Below are 18,619 nucleotides of genomic sequence, written 5' to 3'. Positions count from 1 at the left end.
AGCCACTACACCTGGCCCAGTGTGGGGTTTCTTTACATGTGACATTTGAGAAGGCCTCATGAGTAAGATACTCTAAGATCAGACCTGAACACTTCTGGGCATTGCTGGCAGGAATGCAAAGTGGCACAATCCCTAGGGTGGGAAATCTGGCAATAATCTAGCAAAATGATACATGCTGTGACTCAGAAACTGTACTTCTAAGAAAATGTCCCAGCTGGCTGTGATGGCTCATGCCTGTAACCCCATCACTTTGGGAGGCCAAGGCAGGAGGACCACTTGAGGGCAGGAGTTCAAGATCAGTCTGGGGCAACATAGGGAGACCCTGTCTCTAAAAAATTTTTTTAAATTAGCCAGGCATCAGAGGTTGCAGTTAGCTGAGATCACGTCACTGCACTTTAGCTCTTTGTTTTGAGGCAGAGTGAGAAGAGAACCTGTCTCAAAACAAAACAAACCAACAAAATTAGCCAGGCATGATGGCACTTTGCCTACAGTCTATTCAGGAGGCTGAGATAGGAGGACGGCTTGAGCCTGGGAGGTTGAGACTGCAGTGAGCTGTGATTGCACCATTGCACTCCAGGGTAAGACTCTGTCTCAAAAAAAGAAAAAGAAAAAAGCAAGGTGAATAGTATGGATAATATACCCCTTGCTACAGTTTGGATGTGGTCTATCCCCGACAAAACTCATGTTGAAATTTAATCCCCAGTGTGGCTGTGATGGGAGGTGGTACCTAGTGGGAGGTGTCTGGGTCATGGGGGTGAATCCCTCATAGACTAATGCCATGGTGGAGGGGGCCAGTGGTGGGTTCTCCCTCTCAGGGGAATGGATTAGTTCCCTACATGGGGGAGGCTGTTAAAAAGTCTGGCTTGCTCTCTTGCTTCCTCTCACCACTTGCTCTCTTTGCACACACCCACTGTCCTGCCACTTTCTGCCATGAATTGAAGTAGCCTGAGGCTGTCACCACATGCAGCTGCCTAGCCTTGAGCCTTTCAGCCAGTAGAATTGTATGCCAAAAAAACCGCATTTCGGCTGGGCACGGTGACCTATACCTGTAATCCCAGCACTTTGGAAGGCTGAGGTGGGTGGATCACCTGAGGTCAGGAGGTCAAGACCAGCCTGGCCAATGTGGTGAAATCCCATCTCTACTAAAAATACAAAAAATTAGCCAGGTGTGGTGGCGGGCACCTATAGTCCCAGCTACTTGGGAGGCTGAGGCAGGAGAACCCCTTGAACCTAGGAGGTAGAGGTTGCAGTGAGCTGAAATTGTACCATTGCGCTCCAGCCAGGGTGACAGAGCAAGACTCTGTCTCAAAAATAAAATAAAATAAAATAAAATAAAATAAAATAAAATAAACCTCTTTTTTTTTGGTAAATTACTCAGTCTTAGGGAGTCTGTTACAGCAACACAAGACAGAACAAGACAACCTTGTATCTAATAAAGGGTGAGCCCATCATCATCACCACCATCAAACACGGGTCACCTTGAACAGGTTTCTCAGTTGTGGCACCACTGACAATTTGGGCCAGATAATTCTTTGTTGTAGGGGCTGTTCTGTGTGCTGCAGGATGTTTAGCAGCATCCCTGGCCTCCGCCCCTTAGCCGACAGCAGCACTCCCTTCCCCTCTCCATTTGCACAACTAAAAAGGTCTCCAGATATTGCCAAATGTTTCCTAGGAGGCAAGACTGTCAGTAGGGGAGAAACACTGCCTTTCAAAAGTGCTAGGGATCCATTCATTAGTCTAAAACCTGGGAAGTAAGGGGAAAATACCCTCGACTGTGGGAGAAGGAACCAGTCGTGTGAAGAGGAGGACGGCCTTCTAGGCAGAGGGAACAGTGGATACAAAGGCCCTGGATGTTCGAGAAACATCAAGGAGGCTGGTGTGGCTGGAATCTAGTGGTCAGGGGCTGAGGTGTATGAGAGGAGGTTGCAGTGACAGGCAAGGCCAGTCCATCTCCAAGAAATCCTGTTTCTAGCCTCCAAGAACTCAGCACAGTGATTCAAAGAGGCCCTGTGACCTGGGAAGAACTTCAAAACTTCAGTTGCTGCCAACCAATGTTGTGACAGTCCATGACCTTGGGAGGTGAGAAGTCACTTGGGCCACAGTGTGCCTGTAGAGCTTTCTGCAGCCAACAGGGACTGGTGACAGCCAGTTCCATTGAGACACACCAGCTGGGGGGCTTGGCTCAGAATCCAGGACAGACAATGCCACCCCACGGAGAGGCACATGGGAGGCAGAAAAGGTTACTTTCTGAACCACCTCACCGTGGCTCTGGGAAAATAAACAATCAGAGAGCCCTCAGCCTCCTCCTCCAGCCTCGGATAAAGCAACCTCCAGATCCTGCTCTTCCAGGAAAGGCCACTGGGGGCAGGAGGCGGCCTTCACCGGGCATGGCCACCAGCTAGTCCAGCTGGGCCTCCAGATGCCAAACTCTGCGACCCTCAGCCCAACATCAACAAGGGCTCTGGCTATTTTTGTGCTCTGGGTAATTTAGTCTCACCCAGACAACCTAAATCTGTCTTATTTCTGACCAAAAAGTGAGACTTCAAAAGACACCCTCATCCTCCAGCTCAGAACAGAATCTTGTGGTCTGTGACCCATCCCACCTCCCCTCAGACCCTCCCCAGGGCCCAAAGGGCCCACAGGAAGAGTGTCCCAGGAGGACCCTCCCTGCGCTGGCCCTGCCATCTGTCCCTCGGGCCTCTTGTGCCTTCTTCCTGCAGACGCCTCCCGGAGAGTCCCTCCTGGAAGCTGCTCTCCCCAGGCGGCCCCGTCCCTCCCAGTCCTTAGACCCCACACAGGTTAGGCTTTTGGCCTCTTGTGGCCCCCATGCCAGGGCTTGCTGTCTCTGGTTCAGCTGTTCCTCTGGACAGCAAGCCCTAGGAGGGCCAGGACGGAGCCACGTGGGTGGATATGGAAGACTCGCATGTCGGCTCATCGGCCGTAGTGTTCCAGGGCTCCAGAGTGGGGGTGCCCCAGCGCCTTCTTCCCAAGGGCCTCTTTTCCCCAGGACAGTGGCTCAGAGCCCTTTGGGCTGGGTATCACTGCCAGTCCGGGTGTGGCTACCATGTCCCTGTGTGACTCCATCAGAAGTCACCGACATTCCCATTGCTGTGGACCTGCCTCCTCTCCCGGCCTGGCCCCTGAGGGTGGACAGCGGCTGCCCCAGAGCCTGGGGTGCATGGGCCGGGCCGGTCTGGCTTGTCCCACAGGCAGCAAAGGCTGAGGGGGTGCCCCATTTCAGACCCAAAACAAGGCTTGGGCCCCACAGCCTCTGCAGGTCAAGGGAGGGCGGGACTCATGACATGTTGGTTCTGTGTCCTGAAGGGGCTTCTCCCACCCAGAAATCTCAGTACCCCCTACAGGCAGGCCCAGGCCTCCATGCTGAGGTATTTCCAGCCGGGTCTCATCACTGGCTTGCTTCAAGGGCTGTTTCCATAAATGGTGCTGCTCTCATAATTACCGGTCCAGGCCTCAGACAGCTCTGGACCCCAAATTAAAAGGGAACACCCACACATACCACCACATCAAGCCCGCCAAGGCCAAGAATAGATCCCAGGAGATGTGAGCAAGAAAGATGCAATTCCTCTAGTGAAATCCCAGGAAAGAACTGAACTGTGGGAATTTTCCAGAAAGAAGTGGTCACAGTGACACATCCTCTCTTGCCTGTGGGAAAGAGGTTCCGGGAGGAGGGGGGCTGGGTGCACCTCCCCACCCTGTGCCTCACCCCGGAGGAGCCCCCATCAGCAGGCAGGGGGTGGGCACATTCTTTGGTCAGAGCTGGAAAGGCCTTCAGGCAACCCTGCAGAGATGGGGAAACTGAGTCCAAGAAGAGGCAGAGGGTTTCCAGGGTTAGATTAGAGGCCCGTGTTAGATTAGAGGCCTGTGATGTGAATGTTCACACTTGCGGCCAGTGTGAAACGAGTGGCCCTGGAGTTCAATGGGACATATTGGGATGGGGGTCACCCGTCAACAAGGCCCTCCTGTCAACAGACACCTGAGAATGCCCGTGAAGCCACCTTCCTCCAGACAGGGCCCTGCGGGGACTTGGGGTCCCGGGGGGAGCCCAGGGAGCTGTGGCACCCACTGTCGGCCCCCACACAGACAGGGAGGGCCGTCCCCACTCTGTCCCACCTGACCAGGCCCAGGCTCCTCCTGGCTCTCTCTGCCTCCTGCTGGGTTCCTCTTTCCCTCAACTTCCTGCCACAGGGGTGGGGGGGCGGGGGCAGGGAAAAGTCAGACTTGGTCGTGTTCTCAGCTTGTTCAGGCGCTGCTGAGAAGTACGAGAAAGAGGGGTTAGGTGTGCCCAGGAGTTAGGTGTGCCCCTGGGTCACACAGGCAGAAAGCGACTAGAATCCTAAGAGAAGTGCATGCAAGGCAGGTGGGGCTTCTGCCTGGAAAGAGCCTGTCCCTATGGGATTGTGGGGTAGGAGCGGAGAGATTTATGGAAACCCTGACCCACCTTCATTTAAAAGTGGGTGGAGTTTTCACAAGCAAAAATGGAGGTAAGTGTATTCTATGAAGGAGCTACCCAATGAGCAATGGTGCAGAAGTGGGGTGCGGTCAGCACCCATTTGTGAAGTTCCTTCTGTGTGTCAGCCTCCAGCTGGCTACACTGCATGCAACCCTGCAAGCCTGGCTCACTTACCTTGTCTCAAAGGTGTGGAAACTGAGTTTCAGGGACTTTAAGCAAGCTGCTCAACATCGCACAGCTCCCAAATGGCACACGCAAGATTAAAATTCCCGCTCTAATATAGCCACAGAGGGATGTGGGTAAAAGTGTTCAGAACAACCCAAATGTCCCTAACAGTGGATGGACTATGGCATGTATATTCATGCAATGGAATATAACTCAGTTAGGAAAGAAAGAACTACAGATACAACAACATGGAGGAAAATGGAAACAGAAGTATGCTGAGTCAAAGACTAGACTCAAGAGTATGCACTGTAAGATTCCATTTATGTGAAGTTCAAAGAACAGGCCATGGCAATGAAGATCAGAAAGTAGATGCTGGAGTGACTGTCTGGTAGCAATGGGGCTCCCCAGGGGCACCCAAGTTACATGCTTCTGCAGAATCTGAATTTTGTAGAATGAGCATGCATTATTTCTATAAATCCCCCCAAAATAAAAATATTTTAACAACAGGCTTCTTAGCTTACAACACACATTCATGTTTAGTTCAATTCGACAGCACTTACTGCATCCAATGATAGGCCGGGACCTGGTAGAGGGAGCTGCTATGTCTGACATGGAGGCAGGGAGACAACCCGCTGTGTGGCCTTGGGAAAATCACCTAATTGCTCTGAGCCTCATTCTCCTCTCTTTCAAACACAGATGTGACGACAATTGTGAGATACCAATGACGGAACAGATGCAGAGGTTCTGGGCACGTGGGCATTGCTGGGTATCATCTCACACAAGCCCGGAACAGCCCCATAAGATGAGTATCTCCATTTTACAGAGCAGGAAACTGAGGCTTGGGGAAGTTGACTGGAAAGCCCAGATCACACTGAGATCAGGTGTCGGTGTCAGGATGCAAATTCCGTGTGTGGGGGTCTCAGGTCAGAAACCCCCAATCTAGCCCTGTCTGTCTCGCCATTGTTCAGCCCCTCCTGTTTCCAGGAGCCCTAATTACCTTTAGGGCTCATGTATGTATTATGTGTCTCTCGCACTACAAAGTCATCTCCCTGAGGACAGGAACTTTACTTTTGTCATTTTTTTTTTTTTTTTTTTTTGAGACGGAATCTCTCTCTGTCGCCCAGGCTGGAGTGCAGTGGCGCGATCTTGGCTCACTGCAAGATCTGCCTCCCTGGTTCACACCATTCTCCTGCCACAGCCTCCCGGAGATGCCCACCACCACACCTGGCTAAATTTTTTTGTATTTTTGGTAGCGACGGAGTTTCACCGTGTTAGCCAGGATGGTCTCGATCTCCTGACCTTGTGATCCGCCCGTTTCGGCCTCCCAAAGTGCTGGGATTACAGGCGTGATACTTTTTTCATTGTTATATACCCAGTGACTAGAACTGTGCCTCGTCCTTGGTAGGTGCTATAGAATGATTTGCTGAATGAATGAATGGGAAAATTAAAGAGGTCCCTAGTAAAGAAACAAAGGAAGTGGCCCCAGGGCCCATGGAGATGGTCCCACCCTTCCAGGTCACATGGCTGGAAAGGGCAGAGCAGGACCGGGCCAGGTCCTGAATTCCCACTCAGTCCTACTTCTCCCAAATCCAGACGGCTCTGTTCATCAACACCCCGGTCCATGGCCACTGGAGACCACAGGAGCAAAGCTGTCTGGTTCAGGAAGGGGTCAGGACCAAAGTGAAGCTGCCTGCATTCTGATCCTGGCTGGACTTCTGCCTGCTAGTCCTGCGTATGCCTCAGTTTCTCAATCTGGAACGTGAGCACCTGCCTCTCCGCTGACATGGGTGGAGAAGGATTCAGAAGGAGTGTACAGAGGTGGTCCTTCCTGCCATCCTTCCTCCTTCGGGAGGGGCCGGGCCGGCCTGAGGCACTGGGGCCAAGGCATGGCGGTGGTGTGAGAAGGCGCCTCTGCCAGAGAGCCACAGGGTCAGGGATGGGAGGCACCTTGCTTTTCTGATGCCATCACCGTAGAATGGACGAGAAAGCAGAGGCTCAGGGAAGGAAAGGGCCGTGGCTCAGGATATGCAGGAGTTAATGGCGGGCCCAGGCAGCACAAGAACCTGGGTCCTGCCTCCCAGTTCAGGGCTCTCCCCTCCCTGAGCAGAGAGACCAGGGACAGAATCCAACGCTCCATCACTGTCCTGCCCAAGAGAGCCCAGGTCTACAGGCTGATATGGATGACATGCCAGGCGGGGGCCCAGCTCTGACCCCAGCCCTGGCCTCCCAGTGCAGGCTCTGAACATCAGGACGCAGGCTTGCCTTCCTAAAGCACCTGCTCTGCACAGAGACCTGAGCCATGGCAGGAGGCCTGTGAGAGTCCCGCCCTCTGGGTCCTACAGGCTGTCATCAAGAGTTGGGCCCTAGGGGCACCAGGCCTGGCTATGCAGGAGCCAGATGAGGCTGATAGGAGCTGGTGGGAACAGGTGTGGGAGCCTGGGTGTGGGCAGTGACACCACAGCGACCCTGCTATTAGATCCCGTGGTGGCTCTGGGGCCGCCAACCTTCAGGGGCCTCCAAACACTGACAGCATCCTGGTATGTGTCTAGCTACCCCCACCCACCCCACGGCCTCAGTAATTACCAGTTAAAGCTACTGTAACTGAGAGAGTTCTACTAGTGCAGTTAGCAGAGCAGAATAAAGAAGCCCTTCTGACAGCTGGCCACGCCCACCCGCAGCCTGGGCTTCCACTAACAACGACCTGCTTGTTAATCCCGCAGCACTGGAAGCCCCGGGTCTGCACGAAATGCGCAGAGCTGGGGTGGGAGGAAGCTGGGATTTGGAATCCACAACCGTGGATGTCACCATGGAGGGGCTGTGTGGCCCTGGGCTGGCCATTTAACCTCTCTGAGACTATGAAACAGGGCTGGCAAAAGAGTCTCACATGAATTAAATGAGGCATTGTAAGGCTGTGAAAGTTCGCCTGTAATCCCAGCACTTTGGGAGACTGAGGTGGGAGGATTGCTTGAGTTCAGGAGTTCAAGACCAGCCTGGGCAATATAGTGAGACTCCCCATCTCTACAAGAAATATTTTAAAATTATCTGGGTGTGGTGGTGTGCAACTGTAGCCCTAGCTACTGGGGAGGCTGAAGGAGGAGGACTGCTTGAGCCCGGGAATTAGAGGCCACAGTGAGCTATAATCGCAGCACTACACTCCAGCCTGGGGAATGGAGCGAGACCCTGCCTCTTAAAAAAAAAGAAAAAAAAAAAAAAAAAAGAAAAAAAAGAAAAAAAAAAAAAAGAAAAAAAAAGAAAAAAAGAGAAAAAGTTCACATGCTACTTTTCATTTTAAAAATAAGTACAAACACCTTTGATGGGCTTTTAGAGTTCATTTCTGGGTTTCAGGTGTACAAGACATGTGGAGATGTTCCTGTCACCTCCACACTAAGGCTGGGCTACAGGTGGAAGGCTAAAAATGGCCAGGTCCAGGTTCACCCTGAGGGGAGCGGCACAGGCTTTCCATTCCTGCCCCTCTACCAGCCAATCACACAACAACCCTAAGGACGGATCACCAGGCCCCTCATTTTACAAGGAGCAACCAAGGCTGAGAGGGTGAGGAACTTCTCTAAGGTCACACAGAGGGGTAGGCCCTGCCCAATTCCCAGCAACAGCCCCACCAGGCTGTGCATGTCTTGACCCAGGGGATGCCAGGGGAGGTAGGACATGGGCTGGGTAGTGACTCATTCTGATGGGCGGCTCCCTCAGGGACATTCTTGGACGACTCCATCCACAACTCTTCTTGGTCCTGAGCCCAGTGTCAGCCTGTCCTGATGACAGAGGCCCAGTCCCAGCTTCACAGATGGTCTCCTCTGTCCCACATCCCCACCCTGTCCTCTAACTACAAAGGCAGCATCCAGATCCCACCGGCTGGAGACCTGTGCCTGGCTCTAGGCACTCACTGATGGTGAACGGCTGTCTCCTGCTGCTCACCTCCACCACCAGCTCTTGGGTTGTGGGGAGCAGAGGCTTGGCCATGCCCTCTTCTGCCCTAGTGTAGGAAGCAAATGGCTGATGGCCCCACAAAACCTGCTGCGGCTCAGTCCCCTGTGTTCTTCAGCCCAGACTCCTCAGAAAGCTCTCTGCACCCTGAAAGCCTGACCTGACAACAGAAATGTCATTTCATTGAGCACCGGATGGACAGTCAGGCTTCCTGGCTCAGGGTGACAAGGCCACAGTCCCTGCCCCACTGAGCTGAGTCTGCTCCTTCCCCAGCCGCTCCCCTGACAGCCGCACCCCACCCAGGCTCCGCACAGGGAAGAGCCTGCTGTGGACTCAGGACACGCGAGTCAGCTCTGGTCACTCTGATGATGTGACCACAGGTTTCCACGCTGAACTTCGTCCCTCTCCTCAGTACTGCCCTTATCACAGTGACAGCATCCCGGCCTCTGTTTACTCACCTGTCTCCCCAGGACCAGGCTGTCTGCCTGGGGCAGCCCAGGTGGGCAAGGACATCACCTGATTCTTACTCCTGGGTGTGTTTGGGGCAGGATGAAGGCAGCCACAGTTCCCCCCACCCTGCTCCTGACCACCCCGCAGCCCAGGGGGCCCCATGATCCTTAGACTTTCCCTAATCACGGCGGTCCCACTCTCTGGTGGTTCGCGTCCACCGTCTGTGGCACCCCGTTCGGCCAGGGCCCGGCACCGCCCGCGGATGCGCGCACTCTCCCCTGCAGCCAGTTTACTTCAAGGGTCCCGGCGCGGGCGGCCGCACTCACCCATGTTGACGAAGCTCATGACCAGGTCGGCGCGGCCCAGGCGCCGCTCCGCGGGCGCGCCGTCCTCGTCGTCGTCGCCGGCCATGGCGTGGTACAGGTCCAGCATGAAGAGCGGCGCGGACGCGGGCAGCCGGGAGGCGGCGGGTGGCGCGCGGGGCCGGGGCCGCCCAGGTAGTCCGAGTACCGCCAGGATCTCGCGTTGCACGTCCCGGCGCTCGCGCGCGCCCAGACGTCGCTGGGGACAGCCGGGCGGGGGTCGCAGGCCGGGGCCGCCCCCGCCCAACGCGCACAACGCCAGCCCCAGGAGCCAGAGCGGGCCTGCGCGCGCGGCCATGGCCGGCCGGGGACGCTCAGCTGGCGCGCATCGGCTCCGCGGCCGCCCTTGGGCCTGGGGACGCCCCGACGGCGAGCGGGGAGCTGGGTTCGGCGAGCCGGGGGCCGGCCTCGGCGGGCGGCGTCCGCGGCCTCAACGCGGTCCCTGGAGCGCCCCCCGCGCGGCACCTGCCCCTGCTCCGGGACAAGCGGACGCGGACGCCACCGCCTCGAGGCCGGTGCTCCTCTGAGGACTGGGACTGTCAAGCCAATCCGTCTGTCGCCGCCGTGCCCACCAGTCCGGCTGTGGCCGCGGTCCGCGCAGCGCAGGGGCGACGGGCGAGCTCCGGCAGCGACCCGGGCGGCGCGATTCCCGCGAGTCCCTGCCCCGGCTCAGCCGTCGGTGCCGCCCGCCCACCCCCGGGACTGACCAATGGGGGCGCGGGGGCGGGGCCGGGGCGCGGAGGCCACGCCCGCGAGGGGCCTGGGGCGGCGGCCGGTGTCGCGGGTGGGGGGACTCGGAGGTGCGACTTCGGCGTGGCTGGTAGGTGGTCCGGGCGAGGAGCCCGCAGCCTGGGCGTCAGTGTGGTCAGGGCTGTAGTGGCTCGCGCCGCGGGCTTCGGCGCAGAGATCCTAAGGCTGCGGCGCCGTCCCAGTCTCGCCAGTGGTGCCACCCGGCCGCCCTGCCGTGGTGTGCTGGGGTGGTCACCGGGCCCGACACGCGGCCGCAGCCCCGTCTGGAGAGCCGGGCGGTGCCAGCCAAGCCCCGAGGGTGGGGCACGTTCCTCTGCCCGCAGTAGCCGGCCTGGGTTCCGGCCACAGCGGCCCCTCGCCGCCACCAGGCGCCTTCCCGGTGGCCCCTGCATGCGCTTTTGCGGGCGCCTCCTTCCCAGCACCTGCTCGGCTGCTTCTCCATGCGTCCCCCACCTGGCTCCCGCGTGAGCCCGGGCAGCGCCCCAGGCGGGCCGCCTCCGCCAGCCCTCGCTGCGCGCCCTGCGTCCCCGGTACTGATACAGCTTTGCAGAGGGGACTCCGGTTCCTGCCTCCATCCGGGCCAGAAGCTCTGGGGCCCTTCCCGAACACTCGGGAGCCACCTGTGCACATCTTCTTAGTCGCCACAACCCCGGTGCAGGCCTGGCAGGAGAAGGATCCCCGCGGAAACGTCTCGACTGACTCAGTCCCTTTCTGCACACCCTGCTCTTCCCTGGGCGCGCTCTCGCCTTACATAATTATTCCTGTGTGGTTCAGGAGCTGCGGAAGAAGGCACCTAGACTGCGCTGGGAAAGGTCAGTGGAGGAAAGTGCTTCAGGCAGAGGGAATAGCTTGTGCCAAGGCCCTGAGACCCCGGGGGGGAGCCTAATAATGGTAACAGTCAGCACTTTCCACGCGCGAGGCATGTTCTGAGTGTGTGTCCCGTGTCATTTCTGTGATGCTCGCACATCGTTAGGGGATACATACCACTGGAACCTCCTCTTTTAACAAATGGGGAAACTGAGGCACACAGTGGTTAAGGGACTTATGCCATGTCACACAGCAGTGGAGCTGGGCTTGGGAAGGGGGGCAGTGGAACCTGGAGAGCCCAGGGGGCAAATGGCCGAGGCTGGAGGGGCTGGCAAGGGAGGGACCGCAAAGGGCCTCACAGGAGCTAGACGAGGGTCCTGGGCACCAGAGATTATGGTGCTCCCCCATGTGGATTGAAGATTAAACCTTGAAGCAAGTGTATAATGCCCCCAAAATCACGTTTTGAAGTCATCACCTCAATAAAATTTTCAAATAGTTATTTGCTGGTGGCTTAAACACATGCCTAGTTTGTCTTTTACCCAACAGGTATATTTCCACACTGCTCGTAAATTTTCTGCGCGGTCCCCAGAGCGCCCCCCATGAGGCACCTGCACCGGCTCCAGGTGGAGCAGACGTGGATGCCACCGCCTAGAGGCTGAGGCTTCTCTGCAGACTGGGACTGTCCCATAAGGATACTGAGCTAAGGATAATGCAGAATAACCGTTGAAAGTACCCAAGACCAGAGCATGGAAGCAGAGCGGAATATGGATCAGAGGGAGACAGGAGTCAGGGCCCTGCAGGTGGAGGCAGGTACAGTAATCAGATGTGGGAGTGGGTACAATGACAATGAGCCTCTAATGGTGATGGGGTGGAGGGGCAGAGAAAGCTGTTTAGCAGGCTGAATTCACAAGGCTTTGTCCCCATGTCATCTTGGTCAGAGTCTTGGAATCTCCTGCCCACGCCCCCTTCACTGTCCTCTCTGCATGCCCCTTTTGAATCCACTGCGCATCACTTGAGGCCCTAGATCCAGCCTGTGCAATTCTCAGGTTTGTTTTGTGCAATTCTGGGCTCCCAGCTAGACTGCAAGCTGCCCAGTGCTGGGCTGATTCTTGTAACAGAAATCATTTCTCAATTTACGATGTGGAGATAGAGCTGTGTTTTCTAAACAATGGACTTCACATTCTCATAAACCTAAACAGCAGATTTTAGCCATTCCAAGGGCCTCTGCCCAAAATTCAGTTCAGCAACAATCACCATGAGCTGCTCTGTGCTGTGCCCTGAGCCAGAGATGGAGAGGACAAGCCCCCTGCCCCTGAGCAGCCCCCACAGCAACAGGGGTGACAGCTGGTGAACACGGCAATTTCCCAAGGCAGAATGAAAGCTGTGCTCCCACAGAGGAGCCAACAAAGTGGCTGGAAGGGCAGAGGAGCAGGGAAGTGGGAGCAGACCATGTGGGAGTGGAATCCCAGAATACTAGGACTGGAAGGGAACTGAGGTGGGGTAGCTTTCTTGGAGAAAGTAGTGTCAAAACAAGGGCTTTCCCTAGCCACCTGGCAACTCTGTGATCTTAACCTCTCAGGCTCAGTGTCTCATCAAGAAAAAGGGGCTAATGATCATAACAGTTCTAGTTAAGGGTATTCAGTGAGAATGTATATAGAGCACTTAGCATAACCACTGGCTTACAGTAAGCACTCAAAAAACATGAGCTAGTTATTGCATCGTTCAAGTCCCTAGCAGACACCAAATTTGCCCTCCTCATTTACCATTTCTATCACAGGACTGTCATTTTACATATATATATATATATATATATATTTTTTTTTTTTTGAGACGGAGTTTCACTCTTGTCACCCAGGCTGGAGTGTAGTGGCGCAATCTTGGCTCACTGCAACCTTTGCCTCCCAGATTCAAGCAATTGTCCTGCCTCAGCCTCCCGAGTAGCTGGGATTACAGGTGCCCACCACCACACCTGGCTAATTTTTGTATTTTTAGTAGAGATGGGGTTTCGGCCGGGCGCGGTGGCTCAAGCCTGTAATCCCAGCACTTTGGGAGGCCGAGACGGGCGGATCACGAGGTCAGGAGATCGAGACCATCCTGGCTAACATGGTGAAACCCCGTCTCTACTAAAAAATACAAAAAACTAGCCGGGCGAGGTGGCGGGCGACTGTAGTCCCAGCTACTCCGGAGGCTGAGGCAGGAGAACAGGGTAAACCCGGGAGGCGGAGCTTGCAGTGAGCTGAGATCCGGCCACTGCACTCCAGCCCGGGCGACAGAGCAAGACTCCGTCTCAAAAAAAAAAAAAAAAGAGATGGGGTTTCACCACCTTGACCAGGCTGGTCACCTGACCTCAAGTGATCCACCCGCCTCAGCCTCCCAAAGTGCTGGGATTACAGGTGTGAGCCACCACACCCGGCCCAGAACTGTGATTATACTTTAACCCTTTTCCTAGCATCTCATTTCCTACATGGTCTTGTGTGGAGGCATTTGTTGAATGGAAACGCACCTTTAGCCAGGCATGGTGGTGCCTGTAACTCCAGCTACTCAGGAGGCTGAGGCAGGAGAATCGTTTGAGCTTGGGAGGTGGAGGTTGCAGTCGGCTGAGAGAGACTGTACCACTGCACTCCAGTGGGCAACAGAGTGAGTCCCTATCTCAAAAAAAAAAATAAAAAGAAAGAAAAAAAAAATGCACTTTTTGTTGGTGCCACTGCCAGCTGAACTTTGCCAGAAAACCTTAATTACTTGTTAAGATTCTGTACCATAGTCCAGAATCTGGGAAGGTGGAGGTCAAGCTGGTCTCACATGCTTCTACTGCCAAGAGGCCTAGAAGGGGAAGCAAATTAGGGTGAAAACACTATCCTATACAAAGTCCCGGCAGCTTGAAGTTCCTCAGTTCTATGGGGAACAGAGTAAGCACTTCCTTCAGAATCCATTAGGCTCCAAATTCCTTTTAATCAGGTATTTGGCCTTCACAGCTTTGGCAAACATGCATCGACCTCACCAAATGCCTATGTCATAAGGAATGCAGCCTGATGACCAAGAACACAGGTGGCATGAGTTTCAGCCCCTTTACCTCGGAAGCCTCTAGCCCTTTTCTTCTCGTTACTAAGTTAACATTTGGCTGGTCTATTATAAAGCCGACTGTCTAGAGGCTGGAGGAAACAGAAGTGCCAGACTTGAATAGGGAGTGGAGAACTTCAAGGTTCACTTCTGTCATTTATTCATTTCGTGAGCTCAGGGAAATCACTTTGTATTCTACTTTCCCATCCCAGTTTCTCCATCTGTAAAACAAAGGAACTAGATATGATGACCGATTTTGCTTCCACCTCTGAAATTCTACCACTTAACCAGAAATTTCAGCATACCGTGACATGGTATGAAAAATTGGTCCCATTCTCTCAGAACCCAGGATCTCCAAGATTTCTAGTATCTTTTTACATAATGCTATTTGTTTAATCATGTAAGTAGGACAGATATCCTACATGTTCATGTAAATATCCTTTTTTTTTTTTTTTTTTTTTTTTTTGAGACAGGGTCTTGCTGTGTCACCCAGGCTGGAGTGCAGTGGAGCAATCATGGCTCACGTGATCCTCCCACCTTAACCTCCCTAGTAGTTGGGGCTACAGGCATGTGCCACCATGCCTAATTGTTTTTTTTTAGTTTTAGTAGATACAAGGTCTTACTGTTTCCCAGGCTGGTCTCAAATTCTGAACTCAAGTGATCCTCCTGCCCTGGCCCCCCGTAGTGCTAGGATTATGGGCGTGAGCCACCATGCCCAGCCATATTAAACAAAATTAACAAGGATGAAATAAAACAAAATCTATTAAGCTCTACAATTTATCCGTCAAGATATTTTGATTCGCATAATGCATTTAAGTACCTATAACATGATTATACCCCAGGGTAACATTTATAGATAAGGTAATGGTTGAAAAGAAAATCAGGAAATACAAAATATTTGTTACTGCAAGCAATTTTAATACAAAAGTGTGTCTTGTTTTTAAACAGTTCATTGGTAGAGCTTCAGTTTCTGCCTCAATTAAAACCAATTGAGATAATCACACAGCAACATGGTCGGAGCTGAAGAACAGCAGCTAAAAAACAGGAGCCCCAGACAGCCCCTCTTCATGGTCACTTGGTCAGTTGACTTTATTACGCACAAAAAAAGACGAAAGCAAACGGGACTGGTTAACAAGTGTGCTGGTGAACTCCATTAAAGGACGAGCACGTGTTTGTCTTACGTCCACATTTTCAGAACAGGCTCGTGGAATTCATTCCTCAGTTTGTGGGAAGTTGATCGACCATTTCAATAAATAGCAAAAAAAGTGGATAAAACAAATTTGAAATTCACAATGTCACCAACAAGCCTATCCCTTGCCAAGGGTCTGGGTCCTGGTGAACACAAGAGTTATCGGTGTCTAGGCTGGTAGGGAGCAAAATCAAGTTTAAAACCCCAAATGTTCTGACGTTTTCTGAACATGTACATTTACCCCTGAATTCTAGCAGCCATTTGTCCTTTAAACACCCAGTACTGAAACAATATCCAAAGACAGTATTGCAATGAACTCCTTTTGCTGTATCATGTGCAAATGTTACTTAGATGAGGTTCCCTCTCTTTAGCTAAAAATCACAAAACATTAAACAATGGAAAAAGCAGTAATAAGTGCCCTCCCCTCAGTTCTTGCTAATTGAGGTGTCTATGATTTACAAAAAAAGAGTTCCTTAAACACTGCAGGATTCTTATTTTTTTTAATATAATTTATCTTGCTGAGATAGCAAGTCAAGTTTATAAAGAAGATGCATTTAGGAATAATCCTAAAAGATAAAGCAGGTTTACAACCCTGCACCGCGCAGAAACCCTATTAATAGGCTTTTTTTTTTTTTTTAATACACATTTGTATCTTGACCTTTTCACTTGTTTTTCTCAAATATTTCATTTCTGGGCCCCATCCATTACAGGGTTACCAGGAGGCAAATTTTATCTACATAAGTATTCACATGAAAATAGTAACTTACAAAAAGAAAAAAAATAAGGCAGCTTCATAACACAATTATTCTTTTACACTTTTAACAATATAACTTCTCCCGTTCAGAATAAATATACACCCAATGTATGGAGCAGGATTCAAAGTGGAGAGTGGCTTGGGGGTGCTTGGACAGTGTTATCGCTTGGGACCTGGAGTCCTGGGGGAGGCAGTGGTGGTCTTCTTAGACATGGTTGGGATTTTGGAAGGTTTGTTTAGCCCTCTCCTGGAGTTGCCTTGGCCCCCTGCAGCGCTGCTTTCTGAAGTGTCGGAACAAGCAGACTGTGTCTCTAAGAGGTCAAAGTCAGAGGCATCGCTTCCTCGCCGGCTGCTGGCTCGACTCCCGGCTCGACTTCCAGCCCGACTCCCAGGGCGACTGGCTGACTTTTTAGGGTCTGGAATTCAAGAATCAAACAGCAGACTTATAGAGACGGCATGGGGTGGAAGAACAAGTGAGCAGAGGCTAGGGTTCTGATCCTGTGTGATCTTAAGCAAATCTCACAGCCTTTCTGCACCCCCGTTTCCTCATCTATACAGAAGTTGCTGAGGCCTTTTCTAGCTTTGTGATTCTACTTGAGAAGCTGTTTCCTGGGGATTAGAAAGCCACTTCTATCAGCAGCACTGTCACCTTCCATGCCCCCAAAGTGGAGGCAAGCAGGGTTGCTCAACCATCTCAGCACAGGTGGGTGAACCTGCCAGCTGGGCTAATCCATGGGCAGGATGGATACAGGCCAAATGAGGGGAAGCAGCCAGCAGGAAATTAAGGCAGATTCCTAGGTTCCCATGAGGAACAGTAGCAGGGGAACAGATGTGATCTTCCCCTGCCTTTCTCAGTTCAACAGCAGCCATAATAAGTATGACGTGTTGGAAACATTACTAGCAAGCTGCTCATCCCAACACTGGACTGGTGTCTGAGGAAGACCTACATTTCCTTTTTTACATTCTCTCAAATGAGATCATTTCTGATGAGAACGCATGGCCCAGCTTTTGGCTGTGGAAGCATCTCATCTCAGAAGGAAAGCTTAAAGCTAGTTGTAATGACAGAAAAAGTAAAGGTCACTTGAGCATCTGCACGTCTGTCTTTCTGGGCATCACACTAAGTGCCACTCTCATTACCGGCTCCTTGGGAGCAGTGAAACATTCCACACAGGCTGTTGTTTCCAAATTCTCAGCCTGGTTTGTAGGTCACGGGGCAGGTACTTACCTGCCCGGTTAGTTTTGGCACCTGTGGAGGCTGGGGAAGAACTATTGCTGGTATCACCAGCAAGGGATGTCCGACTAGAATGAAAAGTTGGTGTTGGTCGTTTCAACTTGCTACCTGATGATGAGATAACCTTAAAAAAAATAATAAAAAGGTCACATTTTACTTGGTAAAATCTTCGCTAGAAATTCAACTTTCAAAGGTCTCCATACACCTCCTTATATTTGCTCAGTTGAGAAGCAAATTAAAAGTCCAGGAAAACAAAGATTTCTCTTAAAGTATCCTAGGTCATATATTTTGATAATTCCCAAAATAGGCCGGGCGCGGTGGCTCAAGCCTGTAATCCCAGCACTTTGGGAGGCCGAGGCGGGTGGATCACGAGGTCAGGAGATCGAGACCCTCCTGGCTAACACGGTGAAACCCCGTCTCTACTAAAAATACAAAAAAAAACTAGCTGGGCGCAGTGGCGGGTGCCTGTAGTCCCAGCTACTCGGAGGCTGAGGCGGGAGAATGGCGGGAACCCGGGAGGCGGAGCTTGCAGTGAGCCGAGATCGCGCCACTGCACTCCAGCCTGGGCGACACAGCGAGACTCCGCTCTCAAAAAAAAAAAAAAAAAAAAAAAATTCCCAAAATAAAAGTTTTATGTTCCAATTAAAAGTTTCAAAATGTCTTCAAATACCTTTTGTTTTACTAATTTCCACTATAAATGGAAAAAAAAATCCTCAGTAAGATTACAATAGTTACAACAAATGATTATGGTGAATGAGTAAAGGAAAAATAAATTCAAATAATCCTAGGTATCAAGATTTTGGGGTTAAAAATTTGAAATGAGTTTTAGCCCCACCTATTTGATATGGAGATTCAAGTATTACTCCAATCTCTTAACACTAAGTAGGTGCAGTAACTTTAGTAAGATCTTTTAGTCATTATCCTTATTGGTAAAATGCAGATAAAATTACTTAACTCGTGGATCAAATAAACTATGAGAAGCACATGACTGCGGGACTGAGACATCAGGAACAAGTCTGTGCATGAAGAGCCTGGAGACCTGGGTTTGAGTCTGGGTTCTGGGACTGATTGAAATTAACATCTGTCTTTGCTTCTCTCTTGGGAAATCAGGGATTAAATCCTGCCTCTCTGACTTCATTTCTACCACACTCCTCATCAGTCCATCCCAGCCACACTGGCTTCCTTGCTGTTTCACCAATGGCCCAGTGAGGGTCCCCCAGTCTTGTCCCCTTGCTGTTCATTTTGCCTGGACTGTTGTTGCACAATCACTACCCGCCAAGCCTACCCCAGACACGTGTGGCTGACCCCCTCATTCCCTGCAGAGGCTCTATTGAAAGGATGACCTTAGCAGAGAGGTCTTGCCTCACTACTCAGAACATTGCTTGTATACTTCTATTCTCTCCCCTGCTTCCTGTGTTCTGCACAGTACTCATCACTGTCTTAC

The 18,619-nt window shown here is 52.2% G+C and overlaps 2 protein-coding genes across 20 annotated transcripts in view; both read right to left on the bottom strand.

Annotated features, from left to right (window-relative positions):
- LOC104654915 (bone morphogenetic protein 8B) overlaps positions 1-10,032 on the bottom strand; it is a 31,472-nt gene extending 21,440 nt beyond the window's left edge. The window contains exon 1 of one of the 2 annotated variants that reach the window (XM_030942514.1): positions 9,352-10,032. In XM_030942514.1, the coding sequence (XP_030798374.1) occupies positions 9,352-9,685 (334 nt within the window). In that variant the 5' untranslated portion in view covers positions 9,686-10,032. The remainder of the gene's footprint in view (positions 1-9,351) is intronic. The other variant, XM_030942515.1, reaches the window with a different exon arrangement.
- Positions 10,033-14,898: 4,866 nt separating this feature from the next.
- Positions 14,899-18,619, bottom strand: part of LOC104675570 (microtubule-actin cross-linking factor 1) — a 392,257-nt gene continuing 388,536 nt past the window's right edge. For 16 of the 18 annotated variants that reach the window (XM_030942495.1, XM_030942497.1, XM_030942493.1 and 13 more), the window contains 2 exons: positions 17,170-17,299; positions 14,899-16,360 (listed from right to left, as the gene is read on the bottom strand). In XM_030942495.1, the coding sequence (XP_030798355.1) occupies positions 16,104-16,360; positions 17,170-17,299 (387 nt within the window). In that variant the 3' untranslated portion in view covers positions 14,899-16,103. The remainder of the gene's footprint in view (positions 16,361-17,169; positions 17,300-18,619) is intronic. The other 2 variants (XM_030942505.1, XM_030942510.1) reach the window with 1 other exon arrangement.

Source organism: Rhinopithecus roxellana, chromosome 12 (assembly GCF_007565055.1).
Source record: "Rhinopithecus roxellana isolate Shanxi Qingling chromosome 12, ASM756505v1, whole genome shotgun sequence".
Taxonomy (NCBI): Eukaryota; Metazoa; Chordata; class Mammalia; order Primates; family Cercopithecidae; genus Rhinopithecus; species Rhinopithecus roxellana.
This window is presented reverse-complemented; position numbering and strand designations above follow the sequence as displayed.